General features: G+C 35.6%; 1 protein-coding gene across 1 annotated transcript; it reads left to right on the top strand.

Annotated features, from left to right (window-relative positions):
- Positions 1-4,926: 4,926 nt before the first annotated feature.
- LOC104890515 (T-complex protein 1 subunit gamma) lies at positions 4,927-15,668 on the top strand. The gene is made up of 13 exons (XM_010676029.4): positions 4,927-5,105; positions 6,209-6,270; positions 6,950-7,022; positions 7,738-7,805; positions 8,098-8,167; positions 8,509-8,577; positions 8,666-8,737; positions 8,858-8,931; positions 12,789-13,451; positions 13,524-13,649; positions 13,823-13,927; positions 14,060-14,134; positions 15,077-15,668. The coding sequence occupies exons 1-13, from the start codon at positions 5,081-5,083 to the stop codon at positions 15,263-15,265; spliced, it is 1,671 nt and encodes a 556-aa protein (XP_010674331.1). The 5' UTR covers positions 4,927-5,080; the 3' UTR covers positions 15,266-15,668.
- The last annotated feature ends 372 nt before the right edge of the window (positions 15,669-16,040 follow it).

A 16,040-nucleotide genomic window follows, 5' to 3' on the forward strand; every position in this document is an offset into this window, starting at 1 on the left:
AACCAAAAAAATTTATCTTTTAGAGATCTATTATAACTAGGAATTTTTTTATACGTACTACTATATTGTATATTCACTCTACGGCTATTATTCACATATAAAATCACAAAATAAAATAAAAAAACTTGATTCTTGAGATTTGCCTAAACTATACGATAACATCTAATGAACTACTGCAAATCTACTAAAGTAGCCAACATTTTCAATGACACCTTCTATGCATTTGTGGCCACTCAATATCTACTTTATTTTATTTTTAAACTTTTATTATAGTGATATACTGATATGTTAGTTGACAATACCGGTCAACATGCCTTCACTTATTAGAGATAGACACAACCATTGCAATACTAACTTTATATCAACTTTTTATAAACTTTATTAATATATAATTAAAAATATTAAAGATAATATAAATAAGGGTATAATGACAAATATTTTATCAATTCTTTTTCTACTACAATAATGGGTTCGGGCATGATTTTTAAGAAAATGAAAAAAATGTGTAGTTTATCATAGAGGTGCTCCTTTAATTAACAAGTGTAGGGGATAAGTAAATCCTTAATAAAGTAAGCGCAACTTTATGATGCAATTTGATGAATAATTAATGATGATTTTATTAACCTAAAGTAAAGGTAATATTGACAATTATAGTTTTTTTTTAACTAAAAGTTGATTGGTCCACATAGATAATTAACAGATGAAGTATGTAAATAAAACCGTGTTGAAAAATCTCACTTTGCAGTAACACAAAATCAATAATGTTAACAAAAAATATATATAAAAAACAACCCGTGCAACGCACGGGCTTCAAAACTAGTATATTTATAAAGTTCATAAAATTAAGGGGGGGGGGGATACATAGACAAATCAAACAAGAACCCACATAACTATATTTTCTCTTACCCATAAATCACAAATGATAGTCGAATTGAAATTTTGAATAGTGTCAAAAGTTAAAGTGTAACAATTATTTAGGAACGAATGTAGTATATAAGAAGGTAAAAATGGAAATATTCAGCAATAACTAATTAGTATTCATATCCATCGATGCGTGAACATCTTGATATTGCACAAATAGCCAAATAATGCATTTTTAAGTATTTAAATAATTTTTTCAATCCATTAAGGGATAAGGCTGACACATATACTAATTTTAACTTGCCAAAACTTTTTTTCAACCAATTGAAGTGAACTAATATTTTAACTATTTATTACTCCCCTCCATGTTATCATAACCAGGATCATACTTTGGATCGTTGGCATAAGTAGGATCGTATAGACATAAGCAAATCGTGCGATTATGTGAAATTGATATAATCATCCAATTTTTTTGATATTTAACGTTTAGATCGATAATATACTATATTTTTTCATTGAAAATGATTGAATTTATCTATCTCCATGTCTATAGCATACCCTAATAAGTAACCAGTCAATTTGACCATCCAAAAACAATATGGAAGTAGCCTAGAGCAACTATGGTTCTTTATTATTCAACCCCAACTATAGACACCCTAATTAGTGGTCACTTCAATTAATACTACAATTTCATGTCAGCTTTACAGCGTGAGCCATGTATGAGGCAACTAAAGCCATTCGGTTTGCACTTTGTTATACTTAGTGGTTCACTAATTGATTATTCATTGGGTCTTGTGGTATTGCTCAAGATCTGTCGTTGATTTTCTGTTTTATTTTTCATGCTTGAATTGTTCTTCAACACTTCCAAGCTTGCGGGGGTAATCAGAGGACAGATAGTTGTTGCATATGTGACTTTATTGGGTTGGTTATGCTGGTATGGTTCAAATCAACACCATCATCAGTAGTTGCAAATAATTTTGGGAATATTTTGACTTACGAAAGTGTAGGTGTTGTTGTGGTGGTTATGGAGTAATTAAAGTGATGAATTTAGTGCATTGTCCATGCAAGTTTTATGTCTTGGTTATGGTACCTGCTACTGTGGTGTAACCATCAACAAAATTAGTCGTCACTTCTTGAACCAACTTACAATAATCTTGGGCTCTTTATTAAACATGTACGTACTTCTACCAGAAATTGTATCTTGTGTAGGTTTCTTCTCATGAGGAACATTCCGGCTTTCTTTTTACCATTTGAGAATATTGGTACCTGCATTTTTCAGCTATTTCTCGGTAGCATGATGCTTTATTCACGACACTATAAGAGCAACAATTCACTCCTGTTCAAATTAGAAACATTTTTTCAACCATTTTTCCGTTTAAGGGGATGTTATGGCTTATATAATTTACTTGGGTTATTAATTAGTTGTTAAGGTATTGGAGTTTAGGTTGTTATAATTAGTTGTTAAGCACTAGTTTGCTCGAATTAGAATTGTAGTTACTTAAAGTATAAAATCCGTTCTCTCTCTCTTCTCCTTCCTCTCTTATGGTCTACTATTCTTCTTCCAAAGTTCATCAATGACTTCTTCATATACTTTCTATTTTCTTCCTCCGTAAACACGAAATTTAAGATATAATATTTTGTTATTAAAGATGTAAGGGTAATTAACAAATACAAATTAATCTGAATACAGGTCTATACAAGTTAACAATTTGATTAACATAAGACTCATAACTAAACTAATTAAAGCACTTAATGCACGCCTAACCAAGAAAACAAATTAGAATTTTAATCTTCGACCCCAATATGCGGGCATGTTACAGTCTTAATCCAACCATAACAATCAAATATAAACACTAAACTCCCAAGTCATTAGGGAACTAATTGTATGCTAATCCCAATTACTCTTGAACAAACTCGTACATCACGAAATAAAATTTGAAGATAATTAACTCCTAAGTGCTTAAACGACGTAAAATCTATTCCAAGTGAAAAAATTCTTGTAAGCAAAAACTAGGCTATCAAGACTCCACTTATATTAGGACTCTCCTAAAAATCTAGCCACATCCCAAAGACTCGAATATAGATGAATTTGTAAGCAAAAACTAGGCTATCAAGACTCCACTTATATTAGGATTCTCCTCAAAATCTAGCCACCTTCAGAGACTTGAACAGATATGAATCCATGCTTGATCCACATAAGTTTTAATAACCCAACATGACTGAATGACTTAAAAAAAGCACCTTTTGTTGTGTTGCAAATGAGTTTTTTCCCACTAGTGATTTAGAGCAGCTCCAACAGTAGTTATTAGGTCCCCGCTTGCAATTTTCCAATAGTTGGAGCTAGTAGCTTTGTTGTTGGAGGGAAAGCAAACTTGTTGCTTTGGGAAGCCAAGTAGCTCCACAAAGCTACTTGCTTTTTCAATTTCTTTTGTGGGCTCCACTTCCACTTTTCTTTTTCACATTTTAGTTTGGGACCTACAAAAACTACGAGTGGTTGTAGTTTTTCAATGGGAGAGGTTATAGCTTGGGAATATTGTAGTTTGGAAATATGATGTGGCACACAAAGCTACAAGTGGTTGTAGCTTGCCACTATAGTTGCTCTTAGGCTGATCCACGATATCCTTTCTTAGTACTGCTAATTTACCTATAATGTTACTTTTTGGCGCATGATTTAAGGGGGTTGGGAAAGTGGAAAGAAAAACTGGATAGTGCGGAAGAGCCTAACATTAAAGATGAGTTGAGAGAAAATATTTGTTAAAAGCAGAGCTGATCACAAAAGCCCAACCCGCGGGCCCGACCCGGATTTTGGACGGGGTTGGACAGATAATTTTGGCCTGTCCAATTTTTTTTGGCTTTGGGACGGGCTTTGGGCAAGCAAAAGTTGACTTTTTAGTCTATTTTTTTTGGCGCGATTTCGATTTTGGCCCGAAAAGCATGCCTTTTGTTGGCACGAAACAACGGGCTTTGGACACAAAATTTTGGCCCGGTTGAGCTCGACCAATGGACAATTTTTTAAGGCTTGACCACTCTAAACCCGGCTCGGCCCAAACCCGACTAGGTCTGACCTACATCCGGCTCAACCCGGCTTATGATCACCTCTAGTTAAGAGTAAGTATGTAGCATGTAATTTGGAACACTTATAAAAGAAATATGTGCTAGAAAGTATAACTGGAAAACAAGCTAAGGTATATCCCGTATTCACATTTCAAAATGTTCATTAGCTCCAACCATAACTTCATAGACCTAGATGATGTGAAAAAAAAAGTTTAAAGTATGTTTTTGCATTCATGTTTAACCCTAATTTAAGAGGTACAATAACTAAGTTGCGGTGTCAGTTTAGTCCACTTACTAAGGGTTTATTAATCTCACCTTGATAGCGTAACAGAAAACATAAGTTCAAACAAGTTGAAATATATTCTAACAGTTTCATATAAGCTCAATAAATTTCGATAAATTAAAGTAAAAATTTATCAAAGTCATAGTAAAAATTTATCAAATCGAGTTAAAGTCAAGTTATCAAGCTGTTTTTATTAACAAGTACACCTGGTTATTGGACAAGCCGTATCAGAGTCGGAAGCGAGTCGGGTCATAAGAGGGTCCCCTCACAAAGGGTTGGTAGCGGGGCCAATTGGGTAGTGGGTCGATAGCGGGTCGATAATGGGCGAGTCGACAAACTAGCAAGAAAAACAAGGAACAAAGAGAACCAAAAGTGAGTTTAAATGAATGTGAATCCAAATATGTAATTGTATTTTCAAAAAATCTATTTTATTTTTCAAAATTATTGGGTTTCTTTACTGGTCCTATAATGACCATGTCTAATAGTGACCCTATTCAATAAAGCTATATCTAATAAAAGCCTTATAAATTTAATTCTAACCCTTTATTCATTAGGCTACCCTGTCCAATAACCAGTTCTGGTCGCAATTAGTGGTACAATTTCTTTTTACTCTATTGGTGAAGTTGCAAAGAATCACAAAGGGGACACACACTTGTACCAAATACCAATTTACCAACTATTCAACATTTCAAGTAATCAAAGTGTAGGGTTGTAGAAGTAAAATGAGGTTTTCACCGGAAGTTTAAACAAAGTTCCAGGGTTTTCATTCTCACTAGACACTCACTATAGTTTCGTAGTCTCTTCCCTCCCAAAACCCTCTGTTTCTTCTTCCTCTTTGCATCTTTCTCTCTCTTCGAAACTACACATCACTATTCTCCAATCATGCACGCTCCAGTCCTCGTTCTCAGTAAGCACTCTTCTATCTCTCTCATCCTTCCTTTTCTATACTGCTTTATTTTTTATTTTTATTTTTAAATATTAAATTTCTCCTTTCGAAACCTAATTTGTTGTGTTGTTAGTATGTGTGTGTGTGTTTTACAGAGTGAGGGATAGATTGTTGTTGCTGAAAATGCTTTTTTTGGAATCTGTTTCAGATTAGGGTTTTTACTTTTTTTTTTTGGCAATGTGGAAGAATGAATTTTGTGTCGTTAGTGAATGAGGCGGTAATATCTAAGGGTGTTTGTTGCGAGATCTGATCTCATTTTTCTGTCATTTTTTTTTGATTTTGTTTAAAAATAATTAGTTTCTAGTTGTGTATTCTGGTGAATTTTTTGGTTGTAGAAAGAGGGAATTAGTATGCTTTATTTGTGGAACTGTGTATTTTGTTGTTGATGATTAAAATGTGGTTAATTATTTAGATTCTGCTGGAAAGAGTTGATTCAATGTGAGAGTTTTCGGGATTGAGTTAGAAAATTGGTTTCGCGATAGTGTAGGTTTTGCCTAATTTATATACAGTGAAATATAGTAGGCAAAGTTTGGTTTTGTTGCTTAATACTCCGATGCTGCTCTTTTTGTCTCTTTAATCTGGTAATCCACTTCCAATTTAATATCATGATTGATGGGTTTGTCAACAGAAGTTTTAGAATGGATTTGGTGAAGAAGTTGCTTTCTGGATTTACAGTTTGAAATTAGGGTTTGGGTCATTTTAATTGTTATTTCAAGCTCAAAGGTACTTCATTTGCTAAGAATGTTCATGATCATTCTCATGCATAGCCTACCAAAGTCTTTATGGTTAGACGTATATGTGGCAATTTAGGGGATGGTTTTGTTACCCTGAGGCCCCAACAATGCTAGAGCTTAAAAGATGTCGAGAGATAAGCCCCCTCCCAAGTAGAGTGAATTTTTTATGTGTAGACCATCAGTGTAGAGGTGTAAAAGAAAGGAGAAAAAAAGTTGTTTGTTGGTTAAGTTTTAGTGTTATTGACCTCTGATTATTTACTTGGCTCGATTTTTTTGGGTCTACTTTATCATTCCTTTGTTGATTTCAGTTTTTTTGGTCTGAAATTGCAGATGATTCTACAAAACGTGAATCTGGGAGCAAGGTCCATCATGCTAACATCCGTGCCGCAAAGGTGAGAACCAGTCTCGTCTTATTGAATGTGGAGGTTTAAGGATGTTGGACTAGCGGAGATTGTGTTACAACTTACAAATGGATTCTCTTTTTGTTGTTCCATCAGCAACATCCTAGAAAGAGCAAATTGTTTTATGTTAATCTTGAACAGGAGTTTCTCTCACCTCTGTTTTTCTCTCTTGTTCGTTTGATCTTTTATTTTGTTTAAATATGTTAGGCCTAGACCTCTGAATCTTCCCGTGTTGTCTGATATTGTACCATAAACCTCTAGTGACCTTTTATATGTCGAAGTGAAACTTACACCAAACTTCCTCAAAACCTTTTGATATCTGTGACTAAATAATAAATTTATGAACAGTGTAGCACCTTGGCCTTTATGTTTCAGGATAATAGTTTTTCCCCCGACTTGTGAAATTTTGGGTTATGGTGCTGTTGTCAATCATTTTTCTCAGCAATGTGGCTCCTTTTGTGCTTCTGAAGTTTAGATTTGTGTATTTTGGAGCGTTATATATGGCATACATGTATCATTTGCTTTCTTTCTCAATCCCTCTGCTGTCTGTGCCAATATAGGAAATTTTCCCCGACTACTTAAACTCATGTCAAGTAAATTGCTAAAGCTATATGATATCCTCTTTGGTTTGTCAAGATGTATAAATTGTGTACCTGCCCATGCTTGACAGGCTGTTGCTGAAGTAATTCGAACAACACTTGGTCCACGCTCAATGTTAAAGATGCTCCTTGATGCTGCTGGAGGTGATATACATATTGCTGCATTTGTCTGGGAAGAAAAGTAGAATTGTTTATGTAAATTAAATTGCTATCCTAGTTATGTTATTCTGAATATTGTTTATTCCTATGATTACTGTTTTCTGTTTAATATTTAGGACTTTGAACTATGTTTACAGAGATAAGGAGTGAATTTAAAAAAATTAAAAAAGCAAAAGTTTATCCGGGTGCATTTGTAAGTTCTAGATAATCATTGTTTATACTTTTACGGATAAAGGGATAAAAGGAGGAGGATCATTTTTTGTATTTGGCCTCTGCAATCATTTATATTCTTTTGTGTATATTTACATGTTTTGTATCTTATTGGTTATTCAGGTGATAGTAAAGATGATAAGTTAAGTCACTTGAATCATAGAAAAAACTTGCTTATTTGTAAAGTTGGCTTCTATATGTTTGGAACGACTAAGCCCTTCCATATGCAATACCCTTGTTGTATACATTGTTTCATGTTATCTATAATATGTTGAAAAAATATTACGATAAGAACCGGGACCACTTTCATTTGCTGCCCCTTTTTTCTTCTTTTTTTGGGAAAGGGAGATAACAAAAAAATGGTAGCCTATAGGTCTTTGCATTATATGGTGGCGTGAATCTTCTAGATGGTTAAGGCCCTGTAGTTGATATACTCGTTTATTGGTCTTTGCACCTTTATTTAACTTCAATGCTATGTTGGTCATTGCAGGCATAGTCGTGACGAATGATGGTAATGCCATTTTGCGTGAATTAGATCTTGCACATCCAGCTGCTAAGGCATGTTCTTTGCATCTCTCTTATCTCTCAATCCCCTCTACTCGTCAAGAAATAATTGAAGGAAAAAAGTGTACGGAAAAAAATAGTTTACATTCTATCTTCTATTTGGCTGTGTGACTGTGTTAGTTTGGGCTAGGGCATTGCCATGTATGGAGTAAGCTTATTTGAGGAGTTGCTTTTAGCCTCTTATTAGCTGGCATTCTTAATTTTCTGTTGCTTCTTTTGTGAAACCTTTAAACAAGCTCCAAATTGTTCCTCCCTCACTAATATGCATTTTCCATTGATATAATAGTCAATGATCGAGCTTAGCAGGACACAAGATGAAGAGGTTGGAGATGGAACGACCTCTGTTATTGTTCTTGGTAAGATAAGATCTATGCTTTCTTTGAATCATCGAGTTCTGTTTTATAGCCTAGCTGCTGAAAGTAGAAGTTCATTATTTTCCTTGCTGGTTTAAGAAGTAGCAGTGATTTAGAAATATTTGGTTGTGTACTGTAAAGTAAGTAGAAGTATTGAAGATTTGAGTTTTAATGTGTTCTTTATTAATTGTGAAATATCTTGATGAAACATACTCTATTCCTATGCATTGAGGTCAGGATGCAACCTTACCTTTTTCTTTCTCCCATTTAGTCCTGATATTTTCCCTCGTAATTCCTACAAATGTGGAAAATATATTAATTTCTGGATTACTACTATGCTGCAGCTGGAGAGATGCTCCATGTGGCTGAAGAATTTATCGATAAGAGCTATCATCCTACTGTTATTTGCCGAGGTAAGTTAGAGTTGGTCTTCAAATGTGCATTTTCTGATACAAATTTGCTAGAGAATTGTACTTACAGCTAAATCTGTATGTTTCTTAGCGTATTCGAAAGCTCTGGAAGATGCACTTGCTGTTCTTGACAAGATTGCAATGTCCATTGATGTGGAGGATCGTAGGTTCCTGTACCTTATCGTGATTCTACGTCGTTTATTTTATTTTTATTTTTATGTTGTATACCTTTTCAAATGGTTATTGTGCATTTATGTTAGTTACAACGTTGGAACTTCTGCAGGTGCTACTATGTTGGGCTTGGTCAAGAGCTGTATTGGAACCAAGTTTACCAGTCAGTTTGGTGATCTGATTGCCGTGAGTTTTCATCCTTCCCTACCCCTATCTTGTTTCTTTCTAATGCTTTTTTTCTATAATAGTGGCCTAAAACTTATTTGTCTTAGCTGTTGCACACAAATGTAACTTTAGTAGATGGGTGTATTTTGACTACATATCTCATTTTGTACTTATTGTGAGGAAAACAGAGCTTATCTGCTTTAACAATATCTTCTTTTAGTTTGGTGTAGTAACAGTTCACTTTTTTGTTCCCGGTATCTGGGATGATATACACTCCCTGATATTCATCTTAACAGAAAAAGTGTGGTTTCTGTTGGTTTGGAGTAATCAAGACTGTTTTTTCTTGTTAGTTTGAAAGTAGAGGCTAGTTTTGAACTCCTATGGACTGTGTCCCCCCCAGCCCCCACCCTACCGCCAGCGGCCAGCGCTCCGTTTTTGAAATTGAAGGACTGAAATTTTTTGTGGGAAATGGACTAAGCAACTTCGGCCATAGTTTGCTGGTGGTTATTAATTTTGGTATTATATTGATAGCCTTTACAGCATATTTTGACTGAATGTAGTTATCAGTTATTGATAGAATTCTCACTGGTTAGTGTTTAGATTTTTCCAATCAATTACTTTAATTCTATAATCTAGGCTGTGATACTCAATATTGAAAACATTTATTGCTTGTTCTGAACTTGACCTGAGTTGGATGACCTTGTTGTTTCCAAGGGCAATGTGTAAAGGGGAGGCTCGTGTATGTGGAGTGTTTTTTTGGGCCCAGGGAGCGGTAGCCAGTAGGTATCTTTGGTCATACAAATGTACAAGATTTGAGGCATCACATGTCCCAGTGTAATACTATCAGTTGACCTTTTTCACTGACAACTGTGGCTTGTTATATGGGCGGTTGGGATCCATTCTCTTAATGTGAACTCCAGTTCAATTTAGGTTTGATTGCTCCGAGAAATTCTATGGATGTATAAATGAGGGTCTGGAGTTAAGGACTCAGGACAAGGTTTTATTTATTGAATGATCAGATATAGTACTGGTAAAGAAAAATTCAGAACCTACTTTCTTAAAACTTGCCTCTTCTCCGCTGCTCACTTTTACACTACCTGCGTAGTGGCCTTGCAGCCAAGCAATTTTTTTGGCAATCACTCTCTTCTTACTACTGGCTCATACTTATTTCATAAAACTTGCACCCACTTTTCCCTCAGGTTAGTTTTTCATGATCTTGGGTTTGAGATTAGTGGTTAGTTATCTGTACTGCGTTGGTGTACTCACCTTCCTCTTTCTCTCTATTTTAAATAACCAAACTTTTCCTCAGCAAGGGCTAAAAACCTTTACCTTTAAATTCTGGGTGATACAGAGATTAAAATTCTGCCATTTCAACATAGTTTTTGATTATCCAGCTTTAGGGTAACAGTGCTCTTGATTTTAGATAAGAGTAAGGGAAGACTATGTAGAGGAATGCAGCCATATGGGATTGGATAGAACATAGGCAGTGGTGGAGCATAAATATCAGGCATTGGGTAGCAGTTGTATACATTTATTTTTTTATATAGGGCTGTTCTATTTTTACTTTTTTTGATTATCTAAACTTATTAGACCTTGTTTTGCAAGTGTCAGACCTTATTTTTTTTTATCTCAAGTGAACTTATCTAAACTTATTAGATCCTTAGTTTTAGAAACTGGTGCGCCTAGGCGTGGGGCGAGTCGAGGCGCGAGTAAAATCGCATCCGAAGATCAAGGTGAAGCGACCTACGATAGGGGAAAGGAGGTGGGCGCCTCCAACCGCCTCCAGCGAGGCGCCACGCACACCGCCTTTGCCGCTTACTTTGGAAATGCAATAGAGATGGGGAGATTGGAGTCCAAAACTTAAAATAAAATCAAATTTCTTGTAAATTAGAATTCAACAAGGCCTTATGTTATGAATTGGACCAAGATCCCTCATTTAATTGCATAAAATTGCTTCAATTTAAATTGAAAACCAAAAAGCCCCAATTTGGCAAAACTTTAATTTCCAAAATCTAGTAAAAATTGACAATCGGACGTCTGTATTCATGACATACAGTGCTGACTAGAAATTACCCATGGTTGCCGGCGCTTTATTCCTCCGGTATCCGTTGCTGGTCTAGGTTTTTGCAGGTGGATTCTATTTACTCTTTTGTTCTTCTTCGATCTGGTTTCTGCCTTTATCTTAACACCTTTCTCTTCTTCTTTTTTGTGGTCCCCACTGGCATTAAACTTTCACGTAAAAGTAAAAGTTTGAGAGTTCTCGTTTTTTTGTTCATCTTTTTGTTGAATGTATTGTGGGGCTAGCGCTGGGTGATAAGATTTTATTTTGAAATAATAATTTACTCTTTTTATTTTAGAAAAATATAAGGGGTTTTCTTCGCTATATTCTTGTGTTCCTTCAGTTTTTACGTTGTATCGCTACTTTTTTGAAATTCTACACAGTATCCTTAACTTACCTTTTTTAATGCATAATGCCTATGCCGCTGATCATACATCATTAATTTCGTTTACTTTTTGTAGTCTAGTAGAATTAATATAACTTATACAAAGTTTAACTCTTGGAGAGAAATCTACAAATTAGATTGATTCTATTAGCTTACAAAAATGTAAACGAAATTAACATATAATTAGCGGTAGGGGTACTATGCATTAAAGAAGGTAAATTTGGGGGTATCATTTGGAATTTAAAAAAGGTTGGGATACATCGTAAGAAACTGAAGAAACATAAGGGTATAACGTAGAAAAACCCAAAATATAATTTTAAAGTTAATATGTTCTTTTTGTGCATCTTTAATAGTAATACATATTGTTTGGAGTATATATATGTTCTAGAATTGATTTTAAAGTGTTTTTTGGCACCAAAGGTGCGCCTCGCCTATGTTATGCGTGCACGTTGCACCTTGCACAATTTTAAAACTAATTAGACCTTATTAGTCCTTATTTCAACTTATTGGAGCTTATTAATCCTTATTTGAACTTATTAGACTTTATTAGTCCTTATCTCATTTGAACTTATCTAAACTTTTTTTTTTCTTCTCACAAGGATCAAAAATAAGGTGAACACAACAGGCCCATAGAGAGTTTAAGAACCTAGTGTAACTACGATGTTTACTTCATGTCCTTTTTGTTACTCTAGCAAAATGGCATGATTGGGCCTTTGAAGAGCATAAAATATATCAGTATCTGCCTGCCTTCTTTAGTGGTAGACCAATCCCAAGATTGGATATTTTAAGAAATGTTTTTCCATTGTATTGTTCTTACTTACTCAAAAACAATAACCTGTGTCTTTTTTTTTAATGTCATTTTGACTCATAAGTCATAACAAACTATGCTTATATTGAGAATGTAGTCATTTCCAGATTTAGAAATACATTAGTGTAAGATTTATCGTGAAGTACATATTTAGAAATTCTAACTCCCTCTTTATTACTGATTAGTGTCCTAATTGAAGGCATTATAATCTAACCTTCCACTCAGAACCAAGTGGTAGAGAGAGAGCTTAGGAAGAAATCAATTAGTTTTGTTACGATTGATAGACGAAAGTAACCATCTGAAGTAAATGAACCCTAAATCCTTGCACAGAAGGCTAAAGCATCAACTAAAATATGGAGGAAGTAGTTTGTAGTGGTCTGTGTATGTATGTGTATTTATGGTCCTTTTGACACTATTTATTTGGCCTCAAAATTTATACACCATGTGAAAACCTTTGTAATTTGTTTTTTTTTCTTGATTGTGAAAGCTAAAATGCATGGGTTGACCACAGACTTGATCATCATGTGGAATTTCCGTTTCTAACCCTTTTTAGAAAGAAATGAAGATAAGCTTTATGATATCTAAGTGTCTGAGTGAATATTGAGTATATGCCACATGTTTTATAGGATTTAGCTATTGATGCCACTGCAATGGTTGGTGTGGACCTTGGTCAAGGGCTGCGAGAGGTGGACATTAAGAAGTACATTAAAGTTGAGAAGGTACCTGGTGGTCAGTTAGAAGATTCTCAGGTGCTTAAAGGGGTAATGATCAATAAGGACGTGGTTGCCCCTGGAAAGATGAGGCGGAAGATCATCAACCCGCGCATTATGCTACTTGATTGTCCTCTTGAATACAAAAAAGGTGAAAATCAAACAAATGCTGAGATACTGAAAGATGAAGACTGGGAAGTCTTGCTACGAATGGAGGAAGAGTTCATTGAGAATATGTGCGCACAGATACTGAAATTTAAGCCCGATTTAGTGATCACTGAAAAAGGACTAAGTGACTTGGCATGCCATTATTTGAGCAAGGCTGGTGTTACTGCAATTCGGAGGGTGAGGAAGACGGATAATAACAGAATCGCCAAGGCATGTGGGGCTGTCATTGTAAATAGGCCAGATGAACTCCAGGAATCAGATGTAGGTACTGGTGCTGGGTTGTTTGAGGTCAAGAAAATCGGTGATGAGTTTTTTGCATTTATTGTTGATTGCAAAGAGCCAAAAGCATGTACTGTGCTATTAAGAGGCGCTAGCAAGGATCTCTTAAACGAGGTGGAAAGAAATCTTCAGGTAAGGCTACTAAGTGCTTGAATTTTGCACAAATCAGGTTATGATGATAACTGACATATTTTCGTTTAACAGGATGCAATGTGTGTGGCAAGAAATATTATCAAAAGTCCAAAACTTGTTCCTGGAGGGGGAGGTACAGAACTGACTGTATCAGCAACGTTGAAGCAAAAGAGCTCATCTATTGAAGGCATAGAAAAGGTTGACCTTCTCTTCCTGATCTTCCACCTCTCCCTTCTTTGTAAAGAGTGTATATATTTGTAACCCCAACTTCCTCTTAGCATGCTTTAAGTTATCTAAGATTTTGATGTGGTGGTATGTTTGCGTTCATGCGGCGGGATTTGTAACTTTTATGTTTCCTGATTTTGTAACAGTGGCCATATGAAGCAGCTGCTTTAGCCTTTGAGGCTATTCCGCGGACATTGGCCCAGAACTGTGGTGTAAATGTTATTAGGACTATGACTGCCTTGCGTGGAAAGGTCAGTACTCAAGCTCTTTTTTTTTAAATTTAAAATTAAATCTACAAGTTTTTGTTTGTGTGTGTGTGTGTGTGTGCGTGAATGTTATAGCTGTATATTGTTATATAATCAATTTGGTCTTCAAATGGGCAGCATGCAAATGGTGAAAATGCTTGGACCGGCATAGATGGTAACACTGGTGAAATTGCAGATATGAAAGAAAAGAAGGTATATGTGCTGTCCTTTTTCCCCTTTGTATATGTTGTGGTGTAGCCTTGTAATTATTTCCCGTTCGAATAGGAGAAGTAAGACTTAACCACGGGGTTGAAATATCATTGCTCGTTACCCTGAAGGTTGGGTGTATGTGGCTGTGAATTTTCTTCATTGTTGCCTTGTTGGATGCCCACTTAGTAGTCTAAATTGCTGGGTTTCCTTGTTGGATGAAATGCCCTCATATCTGGTATTATCCAGCTCACTGGGACTATGGGAATATGCCTTCTTAAGGTCTCCAAATAATAAGGATGAATGGATGATGATGAGTACTGTTCACAGCTGTCACACATGCATTATTATTCATTTTATGCATTTATTCTGTGCAAACACCATGTATTGCCCATCAGATATTTCAAGGTATCACTGCAGCTCAGTCACGGTCTTGCTACTGTTTCTCTCAGCCTTTTCTTTTTGTGTCTGTTACTATATTCAATAGAAAGACCGCATAGCTGGTGCCTTTTCTGAAGCATTAGTATTGATGTTTTGTTGATGTATCCCTTTTTTTTTTTTTTTTCTCTTTTTCTCTTGTTTTCATTGCTTTATCCTCTTCTTTTATGTTTAGTTTTGACGTGCATATCTACGCGATACTGGACTTGTACTGAAGCTTTGTTTTGCCATTCTTATCTGTTATTTGTTGGAAATTTGGACATAAAACATTGATAGAGTAGTAGGGGATGCCTGAATTCTCTATTCTGCTAAGAAGTTGAGGTTGGAAATACTTTTTTTTCCATCCCTGAAAGATGCATGCTGTAAGCCATAGGTGGAGCTGCAGTCACTTTATTGCCAAAGGCAATCAAAACTTACCTGGCATTAGATATTGCTTGATTTGCAGCTGAATTTAGCAACAAATATGCATCTTTCTGATTCATGTTTGCTCAATTGTTTTAATTCTATCAGATTTGGGACTCATACGCAGTAAAGGCTCAGACTTTTAAGACTGCAATAGAAGCAGCTTGCATGCTTCTAAGGATAGATGATATTGTAAGTGGCATAAAAAAGAAGCAGGCTCCTGGAGCACAAGCTCCCTCAAAACCTTCGGTTGAGCAGGCCGATGATGCTGATAATGAACAAATGATTCCGGAGTGATAAATTTGGGAGCCTATTGCCTAACAAATCATCAGTTTTATCATCACTTTGCATCTTGAATCATGTCAACCTGAGTATGGGCTTTCCGAAGCATATAATTTTGGTACAACACTCTCTGGAAGATTTCTTTAACCTTGCAGTGTTGACTTGTCCCCCCCCCCCCTCCCCCCAAGTTTTACTTCCATTTTTTTCTTCCGTTTTGCGTGGGTACTCTCTTATCTTCGACGTGTAACTTAGCGGTAGTAGTTCTTTTTTTAACTACTGTAATTTTTGTAGTGGTTTTTGTTTTCAGAATCGGTCTCTCCAAATCTTTTGTAGATGAGGTCTCATATATGGCTATCATATTTATATCTGTATGCTTACTGGACGAGGTTTTTAGAAGTAGTAGGATGGATTTTTATGAGTTGCCTTTTGTATGGCTGGTAGCCATCTTATATTCTGAGATGATTCTCCTTTCTCTCTCTAATTAGAAATATAATCTGCGAAATTGAGCTTTAGATATTAACTGTAAGTTAATAACATCCTGACTTGTATGGTGCGAAGTTTGAGATTCGCTCGTTCTGCATTTGCAAAGTTTGGTTTTAGATGTGGATCACCTTAATAATGTAACCTGCTATCGTTCTCACCCGTCCTGAAGCGAATAACCAAGGCTAATCATATATGTATCATGTATGAGTTCATTTCCTTGATGTGATTTTATGGTGCCCTATACAGTATACATCCAGATGCTTAGTACATTTGATATGTTATGTGCGTCTTTAGAGACACTTGATAC

This window comes from Beta vulgaris, chromosome 4 (genome assembly GCF_026745355.1).
Source record: "Beta vulgaris subsp. vulgaris cultivar EL10 chromosome 4, EL10.2, whole genome shotgun sequence".
Taxonomy (NCBI): Eukaryota; Viridiplantae; Streptophyta; class Magnoliopsida; order Caryophyllales; family Amaranthaceae; genus Beta; species Beta vulgaris.